Consider the following 14,431-nt stretch of genomic DNA (forward strand, 5'->3'; position numbering starts at 1 on the left):
GAAGAATGCATTTGGGAAAGAGCCCTAATAAAGTTCCTTGCAAAGAGTGGTGATGTCTGATTTAAGGCAACACACAGCAGGGCTGACTGTGGGTCACCTGACAGGAGGTTGCCTCTGCTTTGAGTCCAGTGAAGTCCACCAGGCCCTGTACTATACAATATTTTAGTAAGTAATAAAACTCCAAGTACTAAAAACAAGAAACCTTCCAGAAGAGCCAATGCTTGTACAATTCCTGTCACCTTTGAACTTCTGGGTCTTTCTCACCCGCGTAGAGATGTCTTTTTTTTCCTAGTGTCTCCAAAAACCCACAGCTAACACCAGCACAGATGTTCCCAGAAACTGTTCCATTTCTGCAGAGCTCTTACATCTCTACATTCTTATCGTTGATCAACTATGTTAAGAATGGGAAAAATGAATCAGATGCTCAATAACTCAGATGCTTCTTGATACTTGCTTGGTCCTTGAGAAATCCGTCTGTGTTGATACCTTTCAGACCTTGATTCCTCTCACAATCCCCTTTTTAGAATTACTATTTAAATTTTTTATCAGATTTTATTTATTTGAGAGGGGGAGAGAGAGAGAGAGAAAGAGAGCATGAGCAGGGAGAGGGAGAAGCAGGCTTCCCGCTGAGCAGGGAGCCCAAGGTGGGGTTGGATCTCAGGACCCTGGGATCACGACCTGGGGTGAAGGCAGATGCTTAATGACTGAGCCAGTGGCCCCTAGAATTACCATTTTAAAATTTTGCTTGTATCCCACCACTCCAAAACCCTCACCAGTTTCAGAAGAAACCTTTTAATCCACAACTGGAAATGTTCAACAAAAACAAAACAAAAACAAAAAACAAACTTTTAATCCACAACTGGGAATGTTCAACAAAAATGATCAAAATGGGGCACCTGTGTGGCTCAGTGGGTTGGGCCGCTGCCTTCGGCTCAGGTCATGATCTCAGGGTCCTGGGATCGAGTCCCACATCGGGCTCTCTGCTCAGCAGGGAGCCCGCTTCCCTCTCTCTCTGCCTGCCTCTCTGTCTACTTGTGATCTCTCTCTCTGTCAAATAAATAAATAAATCTTAAAAAAAAAAAAATGATCAAAATGAAGTCAAACACCAACATTAAAAGGCCTACTAATTTCCAAGAAAACTAAAGACTTACTGCTCCTTACTCACAACCACACAGGCCTTCAACAGGCGTTCCAGGTTACTTTTAAAGTCCCCTCCCTCACCACAACTCTTCCATGTCATCCATTCTTCCTAATCTCTCTGATTAAAACTCAAGAGAACAACCTTTTTCCTGGCCATTGTCCCTGTCTGCTTTTCCCATGGACCCCTTACTTTCCCAGGGATAGTTTCAGAAGGGAAAGACCAACATTCTGAGGACATTCTGATTTCTTGACCACTCTCAACAAGGCAACTCTGGCCACCGATGCAGCAGCAGGCTCCGGCCCAAGTACAAACCTGCCACCAGCTCCATTCCAACAGGGCAGGCCTCAGGGACAGAGGAGGAAAACCCCCGGCAGGACGGCCGGAGAAAAGGGCACCACAACTACAACAATTAAAGAGCTTTACTTACGCTTGATCATACAGACATACAGATGGTGACGCCAAACATGAGAATCATTCAATTTGAGCTTTTTTTTTTTTTTAAGATTTTATTCATTTGAAAGAGATCATAAGCAGGCAGAGAGGCAGGCAGAGAGAGAGGGGGAAGCACGCTCCCTGCCGAGCAGAGAACCCGTACAGGGCTCGATCCCAGGACCCTGGGATCATGACCCGAGTCGAAGGCAGAAGCTTAAACCCACCGAGCCACCCAGGTGCCCCCAATTTGAGCTCTTTTTATGGATACTACCACTTAGAGTGTGGTACTTTTTTTTTTTTTTTTTTTAGATTTTTTTATTTATTTATCAGAGAAAGAGAGGGGGAGAGAGCAAGCACAGGCAGACAGAATGGCAGAGGCAGAGGGAGAAGCAGGTTCCCTGCTGAGCAAGGAGCCCGATGTGGGACTCGATCCCAGGACGCTGGGATCATGACCTGAGCCGAAGGCAGCTGCTTAACCAACTGAGCCACTCAGGCGTCCCAAGTGTGGTACTTTTATTTATTTACTCATTTATATTCTGCCTCACCTGTTAAAAAAATATCTGAGGCGGTTTAGTACTCCCTGTAATATAACAATTCCATCTACTTTCTGAAGTAACTGTATAGTAGGCTTTTTAAAAATCAAAGAACAGGAATCTCTCCCACATAAAAATCCAAGGGGGATTTCCTCTTTTTAAAAAAAGTTGAAAATTAGAGCAAGAGAGACAAATTACAGTGAACTTGGGGAGAAAATGAGTACATTTTCATTAGTATCATTTTGGGTTTCCTTTTGGAAGAGCAGTAAGATGATAGGTACTTTAATAAAAGATTGGCAGATGTGATTCAGTTAAGAAAGGCTTCGGTGAATCTAAACTAGAGCTTTTTGGTTCCTTTAAGGCCTAACCACCTTACCCTGAATGAGACCATAAAAGAAATAGGAAAGCAGCAGGTTTAAAATTACAATAGGCCACTAATTTTAGACTAATTTTAACTGAGAAACAAATAAGCACCTTAAAAACAATGAAAACATTTTAGAATATTAAATTTAAAAAACTATTTGAACAAGCCTACAATCCAAAAGGCCCCTCAACAATGGCAGATCTGAGTATAAAGACTACGTATTTTCAACAGCTTCAAAAATAATTTCCATAGGGGTGCCTGGGTGGCTCAGTGGGTTAAAGCCTCTGCCTTCGGCTCAGGTCATGATCCCAGGGTTCTGGGATCAAGCCCTCGTTGGGCTCTCTGCTTGGCGGGGAGCCTGCTTCCTCCTCTCTCTCTGCCTGCCTCTCTGCCTATTTGTGATCTCTGTCAAATAAATAAATAAAATCTTAAAAAAAATAATAATATCCATAAAGGAACAAACTTCTCTCATTACTGTATCCATTAAATTTTATATTTAATACAAATACCATATATACTTACATAATTTTATAACAAATAATTTATTAATAAAATATATGTAAAATATAATTGAAAGATATTTAACAAAAATATTAATATGGAGAACAAAAAATTATTGTTAGCCAGCCACCTAACATTCTCTACTTCCTCTCTTTTGCCTGAGAAACACTGAAGTAATCTCTAAAAACAAAAGGCACGGTCACAATTATCCCCAGAGACGAAGGCCTCCTGATCGGTTCAACACAACATTCCCCAGCGCTGCCGGAGACTCCATGCTTCTAAGTAGGTCATCCACGGGAAACACAACTCATCACTATAGAACAAATTATCGAGATTCATCCAGGCTAAAAATTTCTTTGTCTTTTCATCACATCTTTTGAACATCTAGTTCTAAATGACAGCAAATTCCTAATATTCATGAAGCGGAAATAACATTTTTTGGTTTAATTACCATCTTACCAGCCATATTGGCTATTTTTCTTGTTAACAAACACCCCGTGTTTCAAGTGGTAAAGGGACCTACTCCTCATTTTTATCTGCTGCTCCTTACGTAGCCTTGTCGGCTCTTCCTAAATTTCGTAATTAGAATATACAGGGATGAGGAGGGTGACTATGGAGTTTCCCAGTTATTTTAACTGGGAAACTTTACCATTTGGGGCAATAGCTGGGTACTGTTCCAAAGGAAAATTTCATTGACCACATGCAAACTATTTGAGCTGCAGGAGAAAAAAACGTCACGGTCCATCCCTGTCCTTTGCACTAGATTAACCCTAGTGCTCAACCAGTGCCAGAGAAACAAAAAGACAGATGTGTGATACACATGCAAGAATGACATAGAACAAACTTCCTAAGAACAAAGAGACTCTTCAGACTAGGCCTGAACATCCTTGGTCACAAACTGTCACCCAGGTACTAAACACAGTATAATTGAAACTGGAGGATTTAACAAAGACCAGAATGGAAAGCAATATGGCTTTAAAGGGACTGCAGAGGGGCGCCTGGGTGGCTCAGTGGGTTAAAACCTCTGTCTTCGGCTCAGGTCATGATCCCAGGATCTGGGGATAGAGCCCTGCACGGAGCTCTCCGCTCAGCGGGGTGCCTGCTCCGCCCCCACTTGTGATCTCTGTCAAACAAATATATAAAATATTTTTTTAAAAATAAATAAATAGGGGCGCCTGGGTGGCTCAGTGGGTTAAGCCGCTGCCTTCCGCTCAGGTCATGATCTCGGGGTGCTGGGATCGAGTCCCGCATCCGGCTCTCTGCTCAGCAGGGAGCCTGCTTCCTCCTCTCTCTCTCTGCCTGCCTCTCTGCCTACTTGTGATCTCTGTCAAATAAAAAACAAAATCTGGGGCGCCTGGGTGGCTCAGTGGGTTGAGCCGCTGCCTTCAGCTCAGGTCATGATCTCAGGGTCCTGGGATCGAGTCCCGCATCAGGCTCTCTGCTCAGCAGGGAGCCTGCTTCCTTCTCTCTCTGCCTGCCTCTCAGTGTACTTGTAATTTCTCTCTGTCAAATAAATAAATAAAATCTTTTAAAAAAATTAAAAAAAATAAATAAATAAAAAACAAAATCTTTAAAAATAAATAAATAAATAAAGGGAGTGCAGAAAGTTTTTTTCCTAACAACATAAATGCTAGATTACTGACGTTTCTTTGATTCTTTTTTATTTTATTTAAAGATTTTTATTTATTTGACAGAGATCACAAGTAGGCAGAGGCAGGCAGAGAGGAAGGGAAGCGGGCTAAGGACCTGGAACAAGACACTGGACGAACGCTGCCCTCAAATGCTAACAGTAACCACACATCAGACTGGATTTAAGAAAGGAGAATGGTCAAATGTTCATGACTAAGAGGACTGGTTTGGAAAACAAGGAAAGGCTAAATAAATGGAACTAACTTGAACTCATTCATTCTTCCAAAAGCTACAGATGACCTGGAGCACCTGGATAGCTCAGCAGGTTAAGTGTCCCACTCTTGATTTTGGCTCAAGTCATGATCTCAGGGTAATGAGATTAAGCCCCAAAACCAACTCTGCACTGAGCATGGAGCCTGGTTGGGATTCTCTCTCTCTGCATCAGCACCCCTCCCTCCCAGTTCGCTTACACACACTCTCTCTCTCTCTCAAAAAAAAAAAAAACTACAGGTGATCTTTGAACACCACAGAGATTAAAGGCACCAACCAACTCCCCATATCCCCAGCAGTCCCAAATCCTCAGACTTTATTCTAAGTCAAATTAGAAATCATCAAAGAATTTTAAAAACGGGTAACAGGATCTGAGATATTTTTTAAAGATGACTCTGCCTGTTACATAGAGAATAGATGGAATTAGAAGAAGGGAGACCAGTTAAGGAGAGAGATTATAAAAGCCTAGGCTAGAGCCAATTGAAGCCTGAGCAAGTTTGGCTTGAACTAGTTTCAATGACAAACTAATCAGTTAGACATATTGTGTTAAGAGCCACCAGATTCAGGGAGCCTGGGTGCCTCAGTGGATTAAGCCTCTGCCTTCAGCTCAGGTCATGATCTCAGGGTCCTGGGATGAAGACCCGCCTCTGCTCAGCAGGGAGCCTGCTTCCTGTTGGCCACCCCCCCTCTCTGCCTACTTGTGATCTCTCTCTCTGTCAAATAAATAAACAAAATCTTAAAAAAAAAGCCATCAGATTCATTTTAAAAGAGTGTAAAAGTTCCATTTTCTTAATGATTTTGACCAGTAAAGACAAACATATCTCAATTTAAAAACAAGACTTCACTAAAACTAGATCTTGTGTACTTTTTTTTTTTGACAGGCAGAGATCACAAGCAGGCAGAGAGGCAGGCAGAGAGAGGAGGAAGCAGGCTTCCTGCTGAGCAGAGAGCCCGATATGGGGCTCCATCCCAGGACCCTGGGATCATGACCTGAGCTGAAAGCATAGGCTTTAACCCACTGAGCCACCCAGGCGCCCCAGATCTTGTGTACTTTTAATGTAGCTACATGATTTAGACAAAAGGCCATTGAGGTTCTTGCTAATTTTATTGCAAAAAAGACAACTGTTAAGCATAGTTATACAAATCTAGCTAAATACAAATGCTGGCCAAAGAATCTGAGCATGAAAAATCATAACCTGAAGAACTAAGTTTTGCGTGGTTGTATTTTTAATGATTTAAAAATTTTGTTTTGTTTAAAGAATGGCAACTGACTTTTAACGTGGCCTGAATGGACCTTATAATGTTCAATATTATTAAGATAAGGTGCAGAGGGGTGCCTGGGTGGCTCAGTGGATTAAGCCTCTGCCTTCAGCTCAGGTTATGATCTCAGGGTCCTGGGATCAGCCCCGCATTGGGCTCTCTGCTCAGCGGGGAGCCTGCTTTCCCACCCCCACCCCCACCCCACCCCCCCACCCCCCACCCCCCCGCCTCTCTCTGCTTGCCTCTCTGCCTACTTGTGATCTCTATCAAATAAATAAATACAAATCTTTAAAAAAAATAAAAGATAAGGTGCAGATATTTAAAACACTTTGGATTTCTCCGCAAATAAATACCTTAAAATTTATAGACAATCTAAATTCTTTGACCTGAAAACTAAAGAGACAGTAAGCAATTAGTAGGCATTTAAGCCTGGATGGATCAGAATCCAGGTTCTGGATGGGCCAAGAAAAGATTCATTTCATCTCCAGAGTACAGGATAGGTTCAGCCGACAGAATGTTGAAACCATTTACAACTCTTTGGGACCTTCAGGGAATGAAGCTGCTGCTGTGTGGTTCAGGGACAGTAACAGCAGTAAAATGTACTGAAGCGACAGAGAAGGAACAGACTTTACAACAATATCAGAGTTGAAGCTCCTTTCCGCCCCCCCCATTCCCCTTAACCATCTTAAAATGACAACTAAATTACTACCACTTTTACCTTAAAAAGTGGGCTTCCTGATAAATCCATGTGTTAGACCAGTTTATATTTTTGTATTTATTAAAATAGTCTTGGTCACATTTATATTTACTCAGCATTTAAGGTGGTATTTGACAGCTAGGCTAATAGCTGTCAAATATTTACATTAAATCCTGTAATGCTTCAAACATTCCCCCCCAAAATATACCTTTTAATTTAATTAAAATTACATATTTCATATTAAGTCGAATTCTGAAGTTTTTTTTTTTGGACAGAGATCACAAGTAGGCAGAGAGGCAGGCAGAGAGAGAGAGAGAGGAGAAAGCAGGCTCCCTGCTGAGCAGAGAGGACTTCGGGGCTCAATCCCAGGACCCTGGGATCATGACCTGAGCCAAAGGCAGAGGCTTTAATCCACTGAGCCACCCACGTGCCCCTAATTCTGAAGTTTTTTTTTTTTTTTTAAAGATTTTATTTATTTATTTGACAGAGAGAAATCACAAGTAGATGGAGAGGCAGGCAGAGAGAGAGAGAGAGGGAAGCAGGCTCCCCACTGAGCAGGGAGCCCGATGTGGGACTCGATCTCAGGACTCTGAGATCATGACCTGAGCCGAAGGCAGCGGCTTAACCCACTGAGCCACCCAGGCGCCCTAATTCTGAAGTTTTAAATGGGAAAAAAAAATTATACATATGGTAACTTGCCTAAAGCTTTTTGGTACAAACCTTTTCAAGAAAAATCTCTTTCTTGAAAACTAAAGCTGTCTTTTAGGTCAGGTTCTCCCTATGACCAAAAAACTCATGCATGCACACTTTTCTTAACTCTCCTATTTGCTTTCATACCTGCAGAACATGGCTTTTTAATTTTTTTTAACAAATTTTGAGTTCTTTTTATGTATTTCTAAATAATACTGTAAACACTTTCTTTTAAATGCCCTAAGGCCGGACAATATATCTTACATACATAGAGCATTTCTATTGAGATGTTTTACAGACTAATTATTTGTAATTGCTTCCCATATTCCAAAATAAAACCAAAACATAGGGTTTTTGCTTTCAGAAAATTAGTATTACAATTACTGTACTATAAAGCTATTTTATGACACAGTTAAGGATCAGCTTTTTAAGTGGCTCATCCACTCACGTTCCCTATGTTATTCCAAATGCATCAGGTATGAATCATACGTTAAGTAACACCCTCCTGAACTTTGTCAAGGAAATCCATGCAAAATTCAGATTAAGATATAGTTACAAATAAAGACTAAATTTCACAACTGGCAAACCAAAAAGTAAACTGTTATCAGGCCAAGCTTCCTTCCAAATTCTGGTTTTAAAGACTTCTCCAAACAGCAGGTGAACAGAGATTTCAATGACTATCAAAGAACACTCCAGAAGAGGGTAAAAATGTGTTAGCTTTCTTCCTTGGGAGTGCACCACAGTGACCTGGAGAAGCTACTCTAGGATGAAATGGGGTTTGAAACAGAATGCTTCAAAAACATCAATGGCAGAGCATTAACTAATGTACAAACAAGCAATTCAGTCCTCCCAGCCCACTTTCCTATTTTAGTCCTACCAAATGAGTCATGTAACTAGCCAACTGCTATCAAGAAGTCCCTGTTGTTCTGTCCCCAAGTCAGTGAACGGAAGGCCTTTCTCCTTTATTTTATCTTCAAAAGGTGAAATCTAAGAATTTCTAGGGGGTCTTATGTCTATGTGTCAGTTTGGGTCTCCTGTGTGCCTGTTACTTACAAATTACCAAGTAGCTATCCAATAAGTACTGTTTAAGGGGGGGAGGGGAAGGGAGAGGGGACGACTAGGCTTTTTGGTGACAATAATTCTCTCAACTAAAGGAGCCTCCCCCAAATAATTATTCACTCACTGAGCGCTTGTGTACCTTGAAGTTGAGAGTAAATTTGGTGGTGGTGGGGGGGGGAATATCGAGGATAGCAGGAGTTATTCCAATGCAAAGTGCAAGGAACGCCGAAAACGCTCCATACCTTGAGGTGAATGTCTAGAGGGTGAGAAGATTGCGCGCATCAAACAAAACAACAAAAAAACAAAACAAACAAACAAAAAAAAACCCCAAACCCAGAACCCTGACCTTGCCGGCAAGTCGAACAGTTGTGCACCCCTCCCCCTAGCTTCCCCGGGAGCCGGTTCACGCTATCCCAATTGGTCAGCCGGCCTCTATCAGCACCTGCCTGGCAGTGACAAGCGAATCTCCACGGAAGACAAGAGGCTCTGAAAAGGAAGCGGCCTCGGAAACGCTTTGAGGCCCAGGAGGCAAGGATTCCAAGCGGAAAAGGAGGAGAGGACCTTCGGAGGCATGAGGCCGGCGGTCAGAGACTCGTGGGGACAAGGCTGGCGAGGACGACTGGGGGTCAGGAGCGGGAGGTGTTAGGAGGGCCCGGGTGAGCCGAGAGGTTGGGGGCCGCCTGCGGGCCGCGGGAAGGGGAGCGCTCAGGGGCTGGGAGGCCCGAGCGCGCGGAGAGGGGCGAGCAGGCCCGGGGCGGCTGGGGCTGCGAGGGCCGGGGGCAAGCGGACTCACGTTCTCCCACCAGCAGGATCCGCACGTCTTTCTTCATGTCGGCGGCTCGCAGGGGCCGGGCTCGGCCCGCACGCATGGAGCGGACACCTCTCGCCGGGAGCGCCCACCCCGCGGCGCCGCTCTCCCAGCGCTGCGGGTACCGCCTGCCAGCCTCCCCCGCCGCCCCGCCCGATCCTCGGCTGGTGCCCGCCGAGCCGCCTCCTCGGCTGCTTCCCCGCTCGGGAGCCGGGACAGCTCCAGCTCCGCCTCCTCCGGCTCCGCGGGCGGCGGGGCCGACGGGGCGCCGCGAGGGACAAGCGCTTTCCGAACGCGAACGCTCTCTGGGCCTGAGCGGCGCCCCCCCGCGTCCGGCCAGCCGCAGCCGCACCCTTCTCCCAGCCGACCCGTCGGGGGGCCGCGGATACCGCCGGGGACTGGGGATTTGAGCGGCAGATCCGCTAGTCTGACCCCATTTATTTTGCAGAATTGGGGCCGGAGAAGGTACTTGTCCAAGGTCACATAGCGAGAGCCTGGCAGTGACTCAGGACGGGAATATTCTCACCGGACTATAATCTCCAGGAGGGCAGCGACCTGCCTACCAGGCTTTCAGTAGCGTCATAGGACATAACCCTCAGAAAATCCATTGATGGAAGGGTGACCGGCTCCCGAGATAGAGCCTTTTTCACTACCCATAAACCACCACCCTGGTTCCTTTTTGTCTGTGATGCTTACAAAATACAGTTCTAAATAATGACATTCTTCTTTACCTTGTCCTTGTAAAAAGATTCATTCCTTTGTAGCAAACTAAATGACTTTTCTCTGCGCTAAGCCAAACTTAGTTTCTAAACCAAACTAAGCCACTTTCTGTAGTTTCCTTGGAGCAAGGTTTTCTGATGTTTATCTTTAGTTAGGTTTGCTGAACATAATGCTAGACACATAGTGACACTGGCTTAGAAACTATTACTGACTTTTCTAATGTTGCCTTACTTCCTCCTGGCCCTCTCCATCTGGAGGAATCTGTCGCTACATCCCGACTGCTACAACAGCGCTTGGCACACAGTAGGAGAGATAGATAGATAGATAGATAGATAGAAAGAAAGAAAGAATGAGGAAATACTCTTTGCATAATGTGCCTTTTTTTTTTTCTATCTTAAATATTACAAAGTAACTTTTTAGAGGAAATAAAGTGTGCAAAATACAATCCCCTTTTCTCCTAGGAGGAGCTGTGGGGTGTTGGCATAGTGGTTAAGAGCTGCTGACATGCTCCAGGGGATTGAATCCAGACTCCATTACCTAATTAGGTATGGGATCCGGAGTAAGTGCTTTTACCTCTCCAACCTGTCCATTCCGTAATGTGACAATAATGATAACGATACTTACCTAGCCAGGTGGTTTTGAAGAATAAGTAACATAATACATGTCAAACATTTGGTAAAGTGGGAGGCTCCGTACTTGGTCTGTTGATCTCAGCTACAATTGTTAGAGTGAGTTGAGCTGTGAAGTTATAAGCCACAGGTTTTGAGGCAAATACATTGTTACACTTCCACCAGAGTATTTTGCCTCTTAGTATAATGATGTCCCTAAGGAGTATAGGAGAAGAAGGAAGCCCTTCCAAAAAATACTCTGTAATATAAGGAGGGAGATAGGAGAGATACACTCCCTGCTTGCTGGGAAATAATGAAGTTGTATTCTGGGATGGATGCAAATAAGATGGATGGAAATGTGAAATTCGGGAGTCTTGATGATCAGATCTTGCAGGGAAAAGGATTCCACGATGGTTGAATTGAAAAGACCCCTATAGAGCACCTATTCCAATCTCATTACTCTATAGGTACAAGCAGGACCCAGAGAGATACCCTGACTTGCCAGTAGCAGGACAGCTGACACTGAGCTCGGGCTCTGCCATCCTTAGTATGTGACTCTGGGCAAATCACATCACCTGTTGCCTCAGTTTCCTCTCTACCAAATGAAGACTATCATCTCTTCCCAGCCTCTGACCTTATGGAATTGTTTAGAGGAGCCCATGAAAGGATATATATGGAAAAAACTTTTTTTTAAAGATTTTATTTATTTATTTGACAGACAGAGATCACAAGTAGGCAGAGAGGCAGACAGAGAGAGAGGAGGAAGCAGGCTTCCTGCTGAGCAGAGAGCCCGATGCGGGGCTCGATCCCAGGACCCTGAGATCATGACCTGAGCTAAAGGCAGAGGCTTTAACCCACTGAGCCACCCAGGCACCCCTCACTTATTTTTTTAAGAAAAAGTTTTTTCCCGGGTGCCTAGGTGGCTCAGTGGGTTAAAGCCTCTGCCTTTGGCTCAGGTCATGATCCCGGGGTCGTGGGATCGAGCCCCACATCGGGCTCTCTTCTCAGCAGGGAGTATGTTTTCCCCTCTCTCTCTGCCTGCCTCTCTGCCTACTTCTGATCTCTCTCTCTCTCTGTCAAATATATAAATAAAATCTAAACAAACAACAACAACAAAAATCCAGGCTCAAGAGCTGCAGAATAGAGAGAACGAACAACCACTTTTAGTAGGCAACAACTAATTGTTAGTACAAACAGACAAAAGCACTCATTAAAGTGGGGGAGAGGGATGGGACGCCTGGGTGGCTCAGTTGGTTGGACGACTGCCTTCGGCTCAGGTCATGATCCTGGAGTCCCGGGATCGAGTCCCGCATCGGGCTCCCAGCTCCATGGGGAGTCTGCTTCTCTCTCTGACCTTCTCCTCGTTCATGCTCTCTCTCACTGTCTCTCTCTCAAGTAAATAAATAAAATCTTTAAAAAAAATAAAAATAAAAAAAAATAAAGTGGGGGAGAGGGTGTCTGGGCCTCCTGGACTATGTAAGTTTCTTGTTTTTTTTTTTTTTTTTTTTTTAAAGAGATCACAAGTAGACAGAGAGGCAGGCAGAGAAAGAGAGGAAGGGAAGCAGGCTCCCCACCGAGCAGAGAGCCCGATGTGGGACTCGATCCAGGACCCTGAGATCATGACCTGAGCCAAAGGCAGCGGCTTAACCCACTGAGCCATCCAGGCGCCCCTGTAAGTTTCTTTTTACATCTCTCCATCTCCTGATTAGCTACACTTCTGGAGTTTTGGCTGCCTTCACTCCCTTGATATACACTTCTCAAGACATTAACAGGCATCCATCAGGGATCACTGTGAAGTTCTCCTAGAGACAAAATAGTTCAGGGTTTAAGAGCTGGGACTCTGGGGCGCCTGGGTGGCTCAGTGGATTAAAGCCGCTGCCTTCGGCTCAGGTCATGATCTCAGTGTCCTGGGATCGAGCCCCACATCGGGCCCTCTGCTCAGCAGGGAGCCTGCTTCCCCCTCTGTCTCTGCCTGCCTCTCTGCCTACTTGTGATCTCTCTCTGTGTCAAATAAAATAAATAAAATCTTTAAAAAAAAAAAAAAAAAGAGCTGGGACTCTGGAGTCCACCTGCCTAGGTCTGAACCTCAGCTTTGCCAGGAACCAGTTGTGCCTCATCAAGCAAATTGCTTAACTTCTCTGTAACTCATCTGCAAAATGGTGATAACACCTCGTGGAATTGTTAATGAAGATTAAATGTGTTAGTGTAGTAGGAAAACACTCATAATAGTGCATGGTATGTAGCAGTGATTTACAAATATTAAATAAATTGTGAAGAAAGTGACTTCCGTACACTTCCCTGAGCCCAAGTGTAGAGCCACATGATGCCACACTGCAGCAAAACACAAGCCAGGGAATGGAGCTGTTGGCAGTGGAATTTACTGTTGGGATATTACAGATTGATTACTGTATATTAAGTATATTGGATAGGCTAAGAAGACAGATTGCAATCTAGAAGGCCCTGATGGAATTTTCCTCCAGAACACTGCTAGGAAGGAGCTCTACCATCACAAGACAAACTTCCTGCCTCCTCACTGTGCAGGGTACATAGGGAGGTCTGAACAAAGTACTTTTACCAGGAGATAACAGGATCCATCTTTTTTTTTTTTTTTTTTTCAGATTTTATTTATTTATTTGACAGACAGGGATCACAAGTAGGCAGAGAGTCAGGCAGGGGTGTGGGGGGAGGGAAGCAGGCTCCCCACTGAGCAGAGACCCCGATGCAGGGCTCCATCTCAGGACCCTGGGATCATGACCCGAGCCAAAGGCAGAGGCTTAACCCACTGATCCACCCAGGCGCCCCTAGGATCCATCTTTTATGTCTGTCAAAGGAAGAACTTGCCACACAGCCTCTTTCTACATCCCAGGACAGTGAAACACCCAGGGCCAGTGGGTAGCATATGACTGACATTGGGTGGAACCAAAAGGCTGGCCTCTGATTGGTGAGTTAGCCGCAGTCCTGGGCAGGAGGCCAAGTCACACTCGGGCTGGCATTGGTCCCACTCCTTAGATCCTTTTATCTTTGGCCTCTCACGTTTAAAACCAAAGTAATATTCATTGTCCACTCATACTTCATTTTTGTCTCCGTTCGGTCCAGGAAGACTTCTTCCTTTTCCTGTCAAGCCAGCTCTGGTGGAACGGAAAAGTCCAAAGCCTAGATACAGAGTAAATAGTTAATCTTGCCTTCCAGTGCACTTGCTCTTGGTTCATTGTTTAAACATCCATGTCCTCTGCGTTGTCACATGGATGGGTCTCTAGAGGACATGGATTCTGTTTGCTTGATTGGGCTTGAAGGTCTGTCACTCAGCACAATTACTTAGTAAAAGACATTTGAAAACTAACCATGTTGAAAGGCAATTTTTCCACATAGGACCCTCATCTGTTAACACAGCATAATTTACAGGTTGTAGAATCACTATGTTGTACCCTTGAAACTAATATAACATTGTGTGTCAAACTATACTTAAAAAAAAAAAAAATCCTTTACCCTGCAGCATATAAGTGCTTTATTTTACAGGTTCTCTTTAGCTTTTGGGAAAAGAATGAATATTTTAAGTAGTGAAGTTCTGGATACTTTTTATAACACTCAACAAGATAATAAAAACTGATTTTTGTCTAAAAAAATATCCTCACATATTGATGAGGTTGCATCCAGTTTTCTTTTTAATTTTCTTAAGCTCCTTTCAGATACAGATTGTAAAGCAAAAACCCTCAATTAAG

The 14,431-nt window shown here is 44.2% G+C and overlaps 1 protein-coding gene and 1 long non-coding RNA gene across 10 annotated transcripts in view; one reads left to right on the forward strand and one right to left on the reverse strand.

The window, feature by feature from the left end:
• The window catches only part of RHOT1 (ras homolog family member T1), a 62,695-nt gene extending 53,196 nt beyond the window's left edge, over positions 1 to 9,499 (reverse strand). For all 7 annotated transcript variants that reach the window (XR_006603684.1, XM_013053581.2, XM_013053578.2 and 4 more), the window contains exon 1: positions 9,370 to 9,499. Coding sequence is in view for 6 of the 7 variants with exons in the window: in XM_013053581.2 (XP_012909035.2) it covers positions 9,370 to 9,445 (76 nt within the window). In the remaining variant the exon portion in view is untranslated. The remainder of the gene's footprint in view (positions 1 to 9,369) is intronic.
• On the forward strand, positions 8,976 to 10,119 carry LOC123389151. 3 transcript variants are annotated; one of them, XR_006603686.1, is made up of 3 exons: positions 8,976 to 9,232; positions 9,386 to 9,505; positions 9,833 to 10,119. It is a non-coding gene; the product is annotated as an uncharacterized LOC123389151 (long non-coding RNA). The 3 variants fall into 3 exon arrangements; XR_006603687.1 differs by having other exon boundaries at positions 8,976 to 9,201; XR_006603685.1 differs by having other exon boundaries at positions 8,976 to 9,159.
• Positions 10,120 to 14,431: the final 4,312 nt, after the last annotated feature.

The sequence above is a fragment of the Mustela putorius genome, unplaced genomic scaffold, assembly GCF_011764305.1.
Source record: "Mustela putorius furo isolate JIRA1106 unplaced genomic scaffold, ASM1176430v1.1 tig00003962_pilon_pilon_pilon, whole genome shotgun sequence".
Lineage (NCBI taxonomy): Eukaryota > Metazoa > Chordata > Mammalia > Carnivora > Mustelidae > Mustela > Mustela putorius.